We start from the raw sequence: 16,224 nt of genomic DNA on the forward strand, positions 1-16,224 counted from the left end.
AAGTACCTTTTGAGTACTTGTTGCTTGTAGGGTAAAAATTAGATACTATGCGTTAGTTTATATTTTAGTGGTTACCAAACCATAAGCCTCTTGTTATCTCCCTCCTTACCTCCCTTCATTATCCTTTCCATTCCTTTTCTTCCTTTGACAGGGCCTTGCTTTGTTGCCTGTACTGGCCTCAAACCTTGGCTCAAGCAATCCTCTTGCTTCAGCCTCTCAAGTAGCTGGGACTACAGGCCTGCCTGTGACAGTTGCATCCTTCTTGCTGTCTTTTGTTCCTGTTGCTATTAAATCTTGATACCCTTGGCCAACATTGAACTTTCGTAGCATGTTCATATATACAATAGTTGAAGATCTTAACTTTTCTTTCTTTCTTTTTTTTTTTTTTTTTTTTTTTTGCGGTGGGGGGATTTAACCCAGGGTCTCATGTATGGTAGATAATCACTCTACCATTGAGCTGTATCCTCAGCCCTTGATAATATTTAATGAAATGATATATGTAAGAGTGCCAGCCAAGGTAGTCGTTTTGTCCTGTTTTCTTCCTCTTCCAGTAGATGTGTAAATCTCATTACAAGAACACCTTCCCAAGGGGTTTTCTGCTGAATAGTCCTTTAGTCTTCACAAAACAAAGGGTTCTTTAGATTTTTGGAAAGTGCTGTACATGCTTTCTACCCCCTTTTGTAGTCACAGTGCATGTATGCACACAACAGACTCTGAAAAATAGTAGTAAATAACATTATTTACCTAGCATTTCCCAAATTTATTTTAATACACAAGAACAGGATTGTTTAACACCTATTTATAATTCATGACCTTAGTGTTTTAGGGCACATTTTTTTAGGAAACACTACTTTACAAAAAGTCCAAGGGACTATCCAGATTCTTTTCTACTCAATATTTATTTGCAGAGAGGATAGTGTAAAGTGAGCATTCACCCTCAGATACAGTGTAACAAGATTAGGACTTCTGATTCTGAATTACCAGGTAAGGCATAACTTACCATAATTTTGTTCACCTTTTTTTTCCATGCATCCCATTTTAGTTCTGTACTATAGGCGATAAAACCACCTGGTATGTTTCTCTTTGCTTGGAAAAATAATGAAGTGTTCCTTAGGTGGTTAAAAATAATTTTTTTATCATAGGAATTAGAGCACTTGTTCTAATTAATATTCATTTAATTTGTAGTGATCTGCCATGTGAGACTTGTTTTTAGCTCAAAAATCAAGATTTTATAGACAGTTCAAATATAAACATTTTAAGTTATATTTAATGGTTTATACTTGTATACAACTGGAAAGGAGAGAGCTTGTAATTATGAGAGTACCTTTTGTAGTATATAGAATAAGATCTACTGAGAGTTTTGTGGTGAATACCATCACTGTCTTATCACACTTTTTAACATTATTATACATATTTACAGAGTATTTATTGGATTTAGTTGAAATGTGAAGAAGTAGCACATTCCTTCCTCCCACCGTTCACTGCCATACCTAAATGGATATACCAGTTGTTACTAAACCTCTTTTATGAAATTCATTATGTTTATTGTTGTCTTAAACATTTACTTTATGCATCTAGATAAATTAGACTTAGAAAACGGTTGTAAATCCTTTTTAAGAATTAGTATGAGGTTTCAGAAACAGCAGAACTAAAAGAAAAGAAAGTAGGAAGATTTAGTATGTTTTGCATTAAAAATTACTTCAGTAATGAATGAATTAAGGAGAGGAAAGCATTTTTACAGTGGTTCCCATTCATAACATAATACCAAAATGTATTTCATGAAGAAAGATACATTGGGAGAATAAGGTGAAACTAAAGGACCAGTCTTTTCCCATGTGGCTGACTGATTCCCTGTTACGTTTTTAGGCCTCTTTGCACCTCCACGTGCCTTCAGTGCAATCTGACGAGCTGCTTCACAGTAAACACTCCCACCCACTTGACTCAAATCAGACTTCAGATGTCCTCAGGTACTGCTCTTTTACCATTATGTGTTCTCCATTGCAACTTTAAAAGAATATAATGTTAGCCAGGCATGGTGGCACAGGCCTGTAATCCCAGTGACTTGCGGAGGCTGAGGCAGGAGGATCCCAAGTTTGAGGCCAGCCTCAGCAGCTTAGCTCAAAACAAAAAAATTAAAAAGGACTGGGGATGTAGCTCAGTGGTAAAGTGCCCCTGGGTTAAATCCCCAGTACTAAAAACAAAACACAAAAAGAACATAATGTTGATTCTTAGGCATTTTTCTCAATATTGGCAAGATTTTATAGGTTACTTTTACCCTTGTATCTCTAGATAAATTGCATTATTCAGAATGACTCTTTTCTAAGATAATCTGCTTTTGAGGTTTTGTTTTGTTTTTTGAAATGGGATTGAATCTAGGGCCTTACACATGCTAAGCAAGTGCTCTACCATTAAGCTACAAATACTTCTAGCCTGACAACTTTTAATGAAATTGTCTTTTTACCCAAGGACTCTCTATTTCATATCCTCTATTCTTTGTTGAGGTGCTTTGACCCTTAGATATTATTATTATCGGAAACTACTTCTGAAATCTACACTGGAAATAGATATATGGCTCACATTGTTTATTTGCTTTTCAGGTTTGTTTTGGAACAGTACAATGCACTCTCCTGGCTAACCTGTGACCCTGCAATCCAGGACAGACGCTCATGTCTCCCAATTCATTTTGTGGTGCTGAATCAGTTATACAACTTTATCATGAATATGCTGTGATCTTCATTTGTTGGAACTTTGCAAGAAAAGAACAAGGAAAAAAGGAAATTTTGCTGCAGGATTAAGTTATAATCTTCTCAGTGAAAGTCATTTGTGATGGGGTCTAATTCTTATTACTTCAACAAATATTGTTTTGACTTAGGGGGAGGGGCTATAACCCTGCTATTTTTCATTGACTATACTGAACTCTTTAGGGATGATGACTGATCATACAAAACGTATTATAACATTTTCGTAGCAAAAATTAACCTTTTTTTCCAGTCACAGTATTTGTGAAAAGTAATGAGCCATAGTACCCAGTCATGTTAAATGAATATTAAAAGCATGGAGAGGAAACATGAGGAACAATGATTTTCAACATATGGCTTTAGAACATCAAGATGTTCTTGTATTGGATTATAGTATCTAGTATTCAAAAATGCCTGCATCTCTTATTTATTGTAAGTTTTTAAATGTATAAATTGTCTTATATTTCTTAACCTCTTTTATAAAAATTTTCCTAGAAGGTTTATACTGCCTTCTTGCTTTAAAGCAATTGGTCTAAAATATATGTAATCGTCTTAATTAAAAAGTTGCAGTAGGGTTGCTTTTAGAGTATTATTTTTTTGTAAGGGGGTGGGTGGGACAGTAAATTTGTATTGTCTCAATGTACAGTTTAATGGGGATAGAGGGGGAATAATGTCCATACCATTGTGTGTGGAGGATTTACAGCTAAGCTGTAGTTGCAGAGTACATGTACAGTAATGAAGTTCACTGTGTTTATAAATTGAAAAGGTACCGGGTCTTACAGCATTTTATATATCACATCTTTACAGAATAACATGATGGCAATATACAAGTGATATTGTTAGGTGGTTTAACTTAGAATAAAATGAGAATTCTTCAGTTATATTTTGTACTATGGTTTAGGGCTATGACTAATATTTCAGGCCATTTCCAGTGAAAGAAACTTAGTTTTACAAGAAAAACATTTGCTACTGAATGCTTAAACTAATTTTGGTGTTTAATGTTACATGCTTAAATTTTTTTCAGTTAACAGTGGCAATTTAGGCATGGGAATATTATTAATTATGAAATTTATCTGCAGGATCTGCTATAAGGTTGAAATTTAGCCCAGCTCTAGGCATTTTACAAATTATTTTAAGAGCAGTCACTCTTGATTGTTTGACTTTTTTTTTTTTTTTTTTAAATTAAAGATTGGGAATGTGTGTGAGAGTGTGCATACGTGTGGGTGTGTGTGTGCAATCAAACTGTGGTGTAAATAGATTCTCAGTGAATTCTGGTATTCAGACTCTATTCCACTAGTGAAAAAACCATTTTCTAAACTTAACCTGTTTTCCTTTGCCTTTTTTATTTATTTAATTTTCTTGGTTTGGAGATGGCAGTCCCAAACACCAGAGTCTGTACTTTTCTATAACACAGCTCAAATTAAGGTAGGGCATATGCCAAGGAGGTTCTCACCTCCCTAAAGAAGGGACTTGAATTTTAGGGACTTTAATTCACCCCTTCCTTCAACACAACTTTCCCCCTTCTTGTTTGCACATGCCAATATAACTGCTTTTATATGCAGGCTTTTACCCCCTTGAAAAATCCTTTCTACAGTGCTGCTCACAAGAGAGCCCAAGTTAGCTTTCTGCCTGCATTGCTGACTTGAATTCACAGTCGCCAGGTCTACCTAATCTTTCTTGGAAGCAGTCTAGCAAAATTCTTATTTGTATGTTCGCTAATTATCTACAAGGATGAAATCAGATGTATTTACAAAACTCTTAATTCAGTATTTTTTTTTTACTGAAACTTGTTTTGTAAATACTGTTTGCTTAGCATAAATATCACTTTCTTATGAACAGTATAACTTCTTCAAATTGTGTACATGAAAACATTAGCAAGTCTTTTTTCTATTAAAAAAATAAAATTGGTGACAAAAGTTTTCAGTCATTAAGATTATAATGAAATCCCAGTGGTCAGCATATTTGGATATTAAATTTAAAGATCACATCTCTGCATTTGTTTCCCAATTATGCTAACACACCACAGATTATGTTGGCATGTTTTGTTCTGTACTTTCTTTAAAAAAAACAAAAAAAAACAAAAAAAAAAAAAACAACTTGTCTGAGATTTGAGGGAAAAGATGCTTATTTGGAATTTCTATAAAAAGAGTATTTTTTTTATATACTTAGCTGAATAGTGACTTTAAAAAATAAAAGTTATATTCTCAGTTGTTTAAAATTGCTAACCTACAGTAACCAAACCTCAGTTTGAAAATAGATTTTTTAAAAATTTATTCCCTGACAGTTTCTTTTATATGGAGCCATAAGGAGGGAACCCAGTATACAATTCCTTTTTATGTAGGAATCAGGGAATAGTTCTTAAATAGACAGGATTTACTGATAAGAGTTCTTCCCTTCGTATATCAGTTCACACTCAAATAGAAAGTTATTAAATAGCCATTAGAAAAGGTCAGTTGACTTGTCTCAGTAAAAAAAGAAATTAAGCATTTTGTGCAGGATGATGGATCTGACTTCTTAATGTACTGTCACAGACAAGTATGGGTAATTTTATTTTATTTAAATAAGCAAGCAAAATATTATACTTTATACCAGTGAGTTACCAACACCTTGACTTCTTTGTTACAGTGCTAATGTCTGTTCTTTGTGCAGTTATCCATTATGAAGCAGGGTGGAAGTTCAGTATTTTGGCATTTAAAAGATTAGTTATATAATGTTTGCTTCCAGCCAGTGAGAAACATCTAGCCATACCTTTCTTATGCAAGCCATTCAGTTATCAGGACTGTGAATTAACACTGTATGAATAAATTTCTGTACACCTTATCGTTTGGCCAGAAGGCCACCAAGTGTACTTATATGTAATCCTTAAATTTTAAAGTAGCTGTAATTTTTAAATATTTCTAAACTTTTCTTAAACCACTAAAATTAAGCTCTTACTACTTAGTCAACTATCCTCAGCTGTATTCGTACTCAATTGTCAGTATGGCACAGATTACTGTATTAAAATATTCTCTTTTCGTCTTCATATTTACCTTCTGAGGTAATTTTTTAACTTAATGTGTTACTACAAAGATTTGCAGATCTTTAATCAAGCACTATGTTAATACTGTAATATCAAAATACTATGTCGCATTATTTAAAATGTTCAAATTGAATAGATTAAAAGGAAGTTTTTAAATGCTATTGCATCATATAATTTGCTACTCATCCACTATGGCATTGCATATTAGTCTATTAATACACTTAATGTTGCATGAGTGATATTTTGGTCTGGGTTTCCTCTTAAGATTTTAGTTTGTCTAAATTAAGGAAAAATGTTTTTAGCATATATATTTTTTGTCCCATCCCTCAAAATCAGCTGGAAATCTTAAAACTTTTGTTTTTTCTTGGTGTTTTAATGGGCCCAGAACTGTAGTTTAAATTTTTGTATATGTATTTTCTTTTTTTTTGGAGTATAAATTTAAAAACTGGATTTGGGACCTAAAATACTCCTCAGGTTTATATATTCATGAAGTTTTAAAATAGCTTTAGTTTTCAAAGTAAACTGGATATGTGGACCTTAAAAGTTACTGAGTTTAAACTACAAATTGTAACGTCATTACTGGACATGTCAGCATCAACCCTCTCAAAATACCTTGGTCACTTTATGAAGGGGCGTTTTAAAGTTGTTGTTTAGCAGTGACATTTAATATGGTCCAATTGCTTTTCTTTTTAACGTGACAAAAAAGAATAAGGAACAAACACTATTGCTGCCGAATGCCATAACACTGAGTTGTACAAATTGTGATTGAGGAAATGAAAAGGTTTATACTTTTTAAAAAAAAAAAAAAAAAAAAAACAAAAAACTTCAAATGGAATAAATTATTCATGAAGCCTTCATTGTGGTGTCTCATTCTGTTGAAAATATTTCCATCTTAAAATATTTTGTCCATCCTTAAGCTTAGTAAGGACATATCCCAAAGTTATTGTGGTCTTTTGAAATAGTTTCTACCAGGTTTGCCACAGACTGGCTTTGAATTCAGGCAAAACACCTAATCTCAAAATTTCATATTTGCATATTGGTAATTTAACACAATAACAGCCTGACCTTTCTAATCAGCTTTGTGAACCTTGAAGATATAAAAAAAAAAGAAAAGAAAAAAGGATGATTGTTTAATGTTCCTAGAAAAGTCAAATCCAGAATGAAGACTTAAGAGAATGCTGCTTAAAGGTGGCAAAAAGGACTTTTTAATGTTTCTAGCAAGAAAAAGGATGGAAAGGATACAAAGCATAAAGTAGTCCACATTTAGCTTTCCTCCTTTTTTTTTTTTTCAAATACTGGGGTTTGAACCCAGGGGGGCTTTAACCACTGACCACATTCATAGCCCTTTTTATTTTTTTATTTTGGGACAAGATCTTGTGAAGTTGCTGAGAATGACCTTGAAACTTGTGATCCTCCTGCCTGAGCCTCCCAAGGTGCTGATTACATGCATGCATCACCACACCCAGCACTTTACCTCCTTTCTGTCTCAACCCATCCCAATTAGAAAAAATAAAAATTAAAAATATATACATATAAAAGGGCTGGAGATGTAGCTCAGTGAAGTAGCATCCCCTGGTTTCAACTTCCAGTACCAAAAAAATCTGTAAGTAAATAAAAGAAAATTCATGGTCTGGGGATACAGCTCAGTGGTAGAGCTCTTGCCTATCATGCAGAAGACCTTGTGTTTGATCCCTAGCACCACCCTCCCCCCAGAAAAGTCACCTTGAAATTATCAAGCTCTAAAGTTTAATGATGGAATTAAAACCTAAGGTAACTGATTTCAAGGAACTAGTTGCTCAAATCTCCAGACCCACAAGAATTACATCCTGGGTTGTGAAAGAACTTGCAGATAATGATTTAAGAAATGCAGTGGATAAGTTAAAGGTACTGAAAACAAAAATGGGCAACTTTTCTAGTTTTTAAAGTTCTTAAAAGGTAGGTCCCAGAAACTACTAGCAAATTTATTTGACTTGACAACATTAAAAGCTGGCATAGGGCTGGGGTTGTGGCTCAGTGGTAGAGCACTTATCTAGCACATGTGAGGCACTGGGTTCGATCCTTAGCACCACATATAAATAAGTTGTCCATCTAAAACTAAAAATATATTTTTTAAAAAGTTGGCACAATTTCACTAACAATAATCGATTATACACTACAAATCTCTGATCTTAAGTCCTCATTTTACTGGGAAACAGTTGTGTAAATATAAATTCCTTAAAGTGGTATGACTGATAATGCAATACATATACTAAAAGGAAGTAACTGATACCAATCTCATTCCTTTGATAACATTGATTATGGCAATGAACACAACAGCTTATTAAGATTTCATATGTTTGAATCTGAAATTCAACAAACCAGTTGGCTGTGCTGTGTAAGAGGCATAGAAAACTTGATCTCTGCCCTGAAAGTACTCACTCTGGCCAAGTCTTTATTACAGTGCAATGTGTAAAGTACTATGACTGAAAGAAGCAAAGGGTCTTCTGGGAGCACAGAAGAGAAAAACATAAGCTACTGAAGGGTAGGTGGTTTGCCAGGGAAAGGTTTTTTATAAAAAGCAAGAGAACATTGGAGGAGCCTTAAAACAGATACAAAGGAATTTACTGCGTTAAAAAAAAGATAATGGAAGGTTTGCATGGGAAAAGGCACAGGAATATTGAGAGTATGATAAAGGAACAGTTCAAACTGATGAAAGACACCATGACACCACGCAGGAGCCCAAGTTGGAGACACATAAGGAGTCCAAGCTGGAGAGAAGTCAGACCATAAAAGTCTCTGTCTTCTGAGCTCATCAATAAGTATATTGGATTTTATCCCAGGGCAAGTATTTTAGTAGCTGGGTTGATTCATAACTGGTTAAACAATCAGACCAAGGAGGCTGGGTTGGTGGAACTATGTCAACCCACAGGGATGTCTCATGCTGAACTTCAGAACCTGAACTGGACCTGAGTCTAGTCAACATTTTATGCATAACATCAGTAAAGATATGATCTGCTTAGCCAAAGCTAAAGCAAAAAGCCTGTGTAAAAGTCAAAACAGATCTTGACAGGCTAAATAAAACATGGGAGACAAGATCAAATAGGCACACTATTTGAGGATAATTATAAAGAGTTCTGTGCTGAGAAACATGTCTTTTAATGTACATTTTTGTACTTCTACATTTTCTTTCCAAAGAACATTGATCCTTCTTTAAATAGGCTATCACTTTCTTGAAATTTATTTAAGAAAAAAATAGTATACCTGAAACAGTAGATAGTTTAATGTACTTTTTTCTTTTTTCCTGTTTCCTCATTCCTCTAGTTTAAGAAATAAACTAGAAAAGAGAGTAAATCCAAGAAAGCCAGTAAAAAGAAAAATGTTTATCCAGGAAGGTCTTCTCTTTGACTTAAACAAAATATAGGAAATATATAATGTGTTTCATCAAATTTAACACCAATAATTGTATATTATCACTAAAAACGCTGCCATTGTAAGATGTTTGAATTTCAGAGATATTAAAATGTGAAAAAAAATCAGATGTTAAAAATATTCCTTCTTGGGTAGAAATCATAATGGACCTCAATATCACATTGGTCTTAAAATGGGATGATTTCCTCCAACACTTTTTAATCACAAAAGGTACACCATAATTATATGAGATAGTCCTATGAAAATCAAAGATTATGTGATTTATAGGCAACTAGATTTAGGGCTAATCTGTAGGTTTACTATTTACAAAGAGAATCTGCCTAATTAAACGTACAAAATGCAAATTGATTTTAGTATAGTTAGGGAATTGGCCTGAGAGAAAACAACTAAAACTTAAAAGTTCATGGATAGCTGGAAATGGTGGCACACTCCTGTAATCCCAGTGATTTGCAAGGCTGAGACCAGTTTGGGCAATTTAGCTAGACCCTGTCTCAAAAAATAAAAAGGGCTAGACTTGTAGATTAGTGGTAGAACGCCTGTGGGTTTAACCTCAGTACCACAAAGAAAAAAAAAATTCATGACTAAATCTTTTCTCATGAAGGTATCCAAATTCTATATAATGATTATCAAAATGATTTCACAGGCAAACATGATGTTTCAAGGACCTGAAAAGATTTTAACAGCAGGATGGTGGTGCATGCCTGTAATCCCAATGAATTGGGACAGTGACCAGGATTGCAAATTTGAGGCTAGCCTGGGCAATTTAGCAAGAACTTGTCTCTAAATAAATAAATCGGGCTGGAGATGTAGCTTAGTGGTCAAGTGTCCCTGGGTTTGATCCCTATAACCAGCTCTCTCCCAAAGGAAAACAAAGAAAGACTTCAACAAGTTGGTAAGAATAGAGTCATGACTTGCAGCTTTCTGGTTTAAGCAACTGAAGCTGGTCGTGATGATTCACTGAGGTAAGAATGGAAAGGGAGAAAGGGAGACTTTTTGAGAAAGTTAAGTATCAGCCCTCATCTCTGTGACACTATCTTATTCAAACTGAATGTAACTTGCTAGATGAAGATACTGGATCTGCATGTTTGTCCATTAGTGATCTTAGTGGTCACAGGATTATAAACAGTGTTAGAAAAGATCTGAAAAATCACTGAATTCATACCCATCTCTTCCACTCTTTCATCCTCCTTATTCCTGTGAAATGAGTATTTGAGATTAATTTCCACAATTCTAAAATGGAGAATATAATATTACCTACTTCAAAGGAAGAAATGATATAGTAGATACAAAGCACTTATCACAGTGCCTGGCAACTCTTTAACAAATAAGTCTTTAATAAATATTAGCTTACAAAAGGACATTCAGCTGGTTGTGGTGACACATGCCTTTAATCCCAGCAACTAGGGAGGCTGAAGCAGGAAGATCCCAAATTCAAAGCCAGTCTCAGCAATTTATTGAGGCCCTAAGCAACTCAGTGAAAACTTGTCTCAAAATAAAATATAAAAAGAGCTGGGGATGTGGTTCAGTGGTTTATTACAAAAAAAAAAAAAAAAAAACAAAAAAAAAAAAGACATTGATGTGTTCAGTATATGAGAGGCCCTGGATTAAAAAAACTGGATTAAAAAAAGAGTTGTTGTTTTGGTATAGTTTGTAATCCACTAATAGACTGTGAAATCAATTTTAAATACGCTTATTTCCATGTAGACGTGGGTATGTCTTCTATCTGTTTTAGATGGAACATAAATTTATATAATGTGGTTATATGCATATGTGTGTTCTGGGTCACAATGTGAAATGTATTACTCTGGGTTAGGTGGAAAAAACTGAGAAACATTGAGAAACACTCCAACACACATTAGTTATTTTTTTCTTCTTTTTTTTCTTTTTTTGGTACCCCCTGAAACCTAGGTGCCAGGTCCTTAACCACTGAGCCACATCCCCAGTCCTTTTTTTTTTTTTTTAGCTTCTTATTTGTCTTACTATTTGATCATTGATTTATTCACTCATTCATTCACATACTTTTCTTTTACAAAATGAATTTAAGGTGAAACCTTAATTTATCCAGATGACTCATTTCTAACATCAATTGCTTTCAATAATTTAATTCACAGAATAATTTCAGAGATAACATTGGTGAAAAAAGACAAAGGCCCCACCAGAAAGTATCTTCCAGTCTAGGTAGAGCAGTGGACAAGTAAACAGACAATTACAACATAATTGCACATCAACAAAAACAGCATGGTATTGGCACCAAAATAGACAGGTAGATCAATGGTACAGAATAGAGGACACGGACACAAACCCAAATAAATACAATTTTCTAATACTAGACAAAGGGGCCAAAAATATGCAATGGAAAAAAGATAGCCTCTTCAACAAATGGTGCTAGGAAAACTGGAAATCCATATGCAACAGAATGAAACTAAACCCCTATCTCTCACCCTGCACAAAAATCAACTCAAAATGGATCAAGGACCTTGGAATCAGACCAGAGACCCTGCATCTTATAGAAGAAAAAGTAGGTCCAAATCTTCAACATGTCAGCTTAGGATCAGACTTCCTTAACAGGACTCCCATAGCACAAGAAATAAAAGCAAGAATCAATAACTGGGATAGATTCAAACTAAATAGCTTTCTCTCAGCAAAGGAAACTATCAGTAATGTGAAAAGAGAGCCTAGAGAGTGGGAGAATATCTTTGCCACTCATACTTCAGATAGAGCACTAATTTCCAGAATATATAAAGAACTCAAAAAACTCTACATGAAGAATACAAATAACGCAATCAACAAATGGGCTAAGGATATGAACACACGCTTTACAGATTCCATCTCACCCCAATTAGAATGGCGATTATCAAGAATACAAGCAACAATAGGTGTTGGAAAGGATGTGGGGGAAAAGGTACACTCATACATTGCTGGTGGGGCTGCAAATTAGTGCAGCCACTCTGGAAAGCAGTGTGGAGATTCCTTAGAAAACTTGGAATGGACCCACCATTTGACCCAGCTATCCCACTCCTCAGCCTATACATATATGCTGATATATATCAGCATACTACAGAGATACAGCCACATCAATGTTCCTAGTTGCTCAATTCACAATAGCCAGACTGTGGAACCAACCTAGATGTCCTTCAATTGATGAATGGATAAAGAGACTGTGGTATATATATATACAATGGAATATTACTCAGCTATAAAGAATAATAAAATTATGGCATTTGCAGGCAAATGGATGAAATTGGAGAATATCATGTTAAGTGAGATAAGCCAATCTCAAAAATCCAAAAGAGGAATGATCTCACTGATAAGCGGATTATGACACTTAATGGGAGGTGGGAGGGGGGCAAGATTGGAGGAAGGAGGGACTGTATAGAGGGAAAAGAGAGTTGGGAGGGGTGGGGGGACGGAAAAAAATAACGGAATGAATCAAACATCATTACTCTATGTAAATATATGAATATGCAAATGGTATGCTGTTACTCCATGTACAAACAGAAACAACATGTATCCCATTTGTTTACAATAAAAATAAATTTTAAAAAAATTGCACATCAGTTGCCTTAAAATTTTTGTAGTCATTGCAAATATTCTCATTGTCAGTAAAGTTTCATTTCACAGTTGTGAATATTTTGATGACACTTCACAAGAGTCATACCATTCCTCAACACCAGTGGGAGTCAGATGTCTCTAGGTCAGGACCTTCTGTGCCTGGCTCCAGGTGAGAGTCCCTTGTTTCACCAGCCTCAACCCTGAGGACAAGCCTGGGTTTCTCCCAGCCTTTTTTCTTTTTATAATTTTGAGACAGGATCTCTCAAGATTGTTGAGGGGCCTGGCTAAATTGCTGAGGCTGGCCTTGAATTTGCCATCTTCTGGTCTCAGCCTCCAGAGTCCATGGGATTATAACACGTACCACTGCTCTGCCATTAGTTCTTTTCTTGCTTTACTGATCTTGTAAACTGAAAGTCAAACGTTTAGAGATTATCCCTCTATTGAGTCATTAGAAAGTACACTGTGCTTTATTTTTAAATACTTTCGTTTGGGCCAGGTGTGGTGGTGCACATCTGTAACGCCAGCGTCTCATGAGGCCGAGGCAGGAGGATCCCAGGTTTGAGGTCAGGCTCAGCTACTTAGTGAGGCCCTAAGCAATTTAGTGAGACCCTGTCTCAAAATAGAAAATAAGAAAATAAAGGGGTTTGGGGATTTGGTTCAGTGGTTAGGTGCCCCTGGCTTCAATCCCTGGTACCAAACCAAACTTTTGTTTCTATCTCCTAGTACAATACCTGGTAAATAGAAGGTGCCAAATACATGCTGACTGAACCAAGAACAAATAAAATGAAAAAAAAAAAAAATCAAGAAGACGCATAGATTAGTGGAGACTTTCTAGGTGACCAGACATCTTTTGAAAAGTTGTTCAAAGATTTGGATCTTCTTTGCAGGCATTCACAATTTTCAACAGATTCCATCCAGAGAATTCTTGAAATTTTACCCACCTTTCTGTGAAGATCTAAGGAAACTAAATTAATCCCAAAGGTAAGGTATTTTCCTTTGACTCCTGGGTGTGTGAGGTCGAAGAGTGTAAGGTTAGGGTCAGACAACTTTTAAAAATTCTCCTACAAATCCTGGATTCTATAATTTTGGTGCTGGGTAGGCACAGGCAAAGACCCAAATACAGGTACAGTCCGGTTGCTGTCCAAGAAGAGTAGGGATAACTTTAACATTTCTTTTACACACGGTATGCGATTTGAATGCCAGGATAATCCTGCGACAACGAAACTGAAGCTCCGAGGGGCTTGGAGTCTTATCTCAAAGGGCCCAGAGGGTATGTATGTTCTAGAAACACCAACATCAGAAATCTTCGCAGGTGAACCTGGGCTTGGTAAGTTGGCGGAGGAAGGGGCGGGCACGCGCACGCGCACGCGCACCGCTGCGTCGACGCCGACGTCTCTGGGTGTCGAGTTGCAGCCACCCTTCCTCTAGTTCAGTACGGTGGCCGGCGGGAGCCAGACGCTGGGGATGAATGAAGGTGCTGGGTGCAGGTTGAAAAAGGCTCCTCTGCTTTTCCCTCTCTCCAAGCTTGGTTCTGCCTTTGTGCGGTGTCCCCATCCTGTCCCCATCTTGTCGACGACCCGGTTGGTCCCAGCGTCTAAGTTCTTGGTGCCCGAATCGACTCGGGCACAGCTAGGGTTTTGGGGATCCGGATTATCGCTAGGCCCAACTTCGGACCGCGCTCTAGATTTCTGCCGCGTCCGGCCGCTAGGACGTGGAATTCGAGTGGGGTCCCCTGAGACTGGAGGGTAGATCTTAAGGTATGAAGCGTCGGCTTCTCAGGCCTCAGAGCGTTCCTGGGTCTTTGTCGGCAACTGGCCAGACTTTTCAAAGCTTGAGGGACTTGTTGGTTCTCGTTGTCTCCGGGGCAAGACCTGTGAACGCTGGATCTTGGCGCCTCTGCTCCATCAGCCCTCCCCTCCAAGACCAGCTGCTTTTGCTTGAAAGCAAAGCAACGTTTCTGTCCACGGTTCTGCTAGTTGGTCGGTCTTAAGAGGAGATGTTTTTGGCTACCTGCTTGCTGAACCCCTTTCCCTTTTTTGGTGTCTTTGATTACTTCTTAAGATACACAACAGCCGAAGTGGCACTCATCTTTCTCTCATAGCTTATTGCACCCACAGACATCTGCTTTTTACCCAGTAACGCAGGAGACATAGGATAGGGTTGTGGCCTTCTGAGCCTTTTATTTTTGACCAATGAGATGATTGGCTAGTGTTTCTGTCTTCTGTGGTGTGGGAGGTAGAAGCCCAACAATCGCTTACACATACTGGTTAGGCATGCGATGCTGAAAAGTTATGGCTATGGCCATTCATTTACTTTGATTTACGTTTTGTGGATCTAATGTAACTGGTCTGTTGAAAGCCGTGAATCGGGATATAGTATGTGAGGGTTCAACTTTGGGATTTTGCCACTAACTAGTAATATTACTTTTGGGCCTGTAACTTAATTTTCTGTACTTTATACACTTTGTAAAATAAAAGTATTAGAGCAGAAGATTCCTAAGTCTGGAAGAGACATTAATATACTTTTGTTTTCTTTTTCATTTTCCAGATGACAGTAGAAGTAGGGAGACAGGGAGAGCTGGTCTTTAATTATGCCAGGAACATTGCCAACATAGGAACCAGTTAATGATCTATCACATTTTTCAGGTTTATAAAAAGAGGAGTGTACATACATGTGGAAGTTATAGCACTACCTTTTATTTATTTTTTTAATCATTAGGATCAACAGTGATAATGACTGAGTGCACAAGCCTTCAGTTTGTCAGCCCTTTTGCTTTTGAGGCAATGCAGAAAGTGGATGTCATTCGCCTGGCATCTCTAAGTGATACAGAATTAAGACTTCTCCTGCCCTGCTTGGTTCGGATGGCACTTTGTGCTCCTGCTGACCAGAGCCAAAGCTGGGCTCAGGATAAGAAACTTATCCTTCGCCTTCTCTCTGGAGTGGAAGCTGTCAACTCCATTGTTGCATTGTTGTCTGTGGACTTTCATGCTTTAGAACAAGATGCCAGCAAAGAACAGCAACTTAGGTAAAGTTATGTTGTATATGATATGGATTGGGATTTACTTGAATTTTCTGAAGAGTAGAAAATCATAATTTTTCAGAGCAGAGAGAAGAATGAGAATGTAAACTTTGGAGAGTATTTTATTTAGGTCTTTTCTATTTATAGTTAAAATTCTAGTATCTTGTAAGTTCTGTATTATAAAACCTTGCATAGGAAAATTTGGCCATATATTGTTGTGTTTCAGGTAAGCAGATTAGGTCATTTATGGGTGGGAAGTGGGTAGGATAGCTTCCAGTAGATTAGAAGGATTTATTGAAATCACTTGGGAGGTGTTTAAGATTACATTGATACCTAAAGATACCTTCCCTACCCATTGTGAATCTGGAAATAAGCTACTGTTATTAAGGGAAGTGGGTGTTAACTATTAGTTGTGATGAAGTCTACATAACTTGTGAATTCCTGAAATATATGGGGAAACTAGTATTTCAGAAGTAACAGAATATTTA

At 36.4% G+C, this 16,224-nt stretch overlaps 2 protein-coding genes and 1 long non-coding RNA gene across 8 annotated transcripts in view; 2 read left to right on the forward strand and 1 right to left on the reverse strand.

Annotated features, from left to right (window-relative positions):
• The window catches only part of MED13 (mediator complex subunit 13), a 95,158-nt gene extending 88,544 nt beyond the window's left edge, over positions 1-6,614 (forward strand). For all 3 annotated transcript variants that reach the window (XM_079131338.1, XM_079131339.1, XM_079131340.1), the window contains exons 29-30: positions 1,867-1,967; positions 2,598-6,614. In XM_079131338.1, the coding sequence (XP_078987464.1) occupies positions 1,867-1,967; positions 2,598-2,730 (234 nt within the window). In that variant the 3' untranslated portion in view covers positions 2,731-6,614. The remainder of the gene's footprint in view (positions 1-1,866; positions 1,968-2,597) is intronic.
• On the reverse strand, positions 371-13,987 carry LOC306656384. The gene is made up of 3 exons (XR_013762502.1): positions 13,659-13,987; positions 8,998-9,053; positions 371-713 (listed from the first exon to the last, which is right to left on the reverse strand). It is a non-coding gene; the product is annotated as an uncharacterized lncRNA (long non-coding RNA).
• A 102-nt stretch (positions 13,988-14,089) lies between these two features.
• The window catches only part of INTS2 (integrator complex subunit 2), a 46,554-nt gene continuing 44,419 nt past the window's right edge, over positions 14,090-16,224 (forward strand). The window contains exons 1-2 of one of the 4 annotated variants that reach the window (XM_079131353.1): positions 14,090-14,191; positions 15,436-15,742. In XM_079131353.1, the coding sequence (XP_078987479.1) occupies positions 14,182-14,191; positions 15,436-15,742 (317 nt within the window). In that variant the 5' untranslated portion in view covers positions 14,090-14,181. Of the gene's footprint in view, positions 14,475-15,435; positions 15,743-16,224 lie in introns of all 4 variants that reach the window. The other 3 variants (XM_079131352.1, XM_079131354.1, XM_079131355.1) reach the window with 3 other exon arrangements.

This window comes from Sciurus vulgaris (assembly GCF_902686455.1).
Source record: "Sciurus vulgaris genome assembly, chromosome: 3".
NCBI lineage: Eukaryota > Metazoa > Chordata > Mammalia > Rodentia > Sciuridae > Sciurus > Sciurus vulgaris.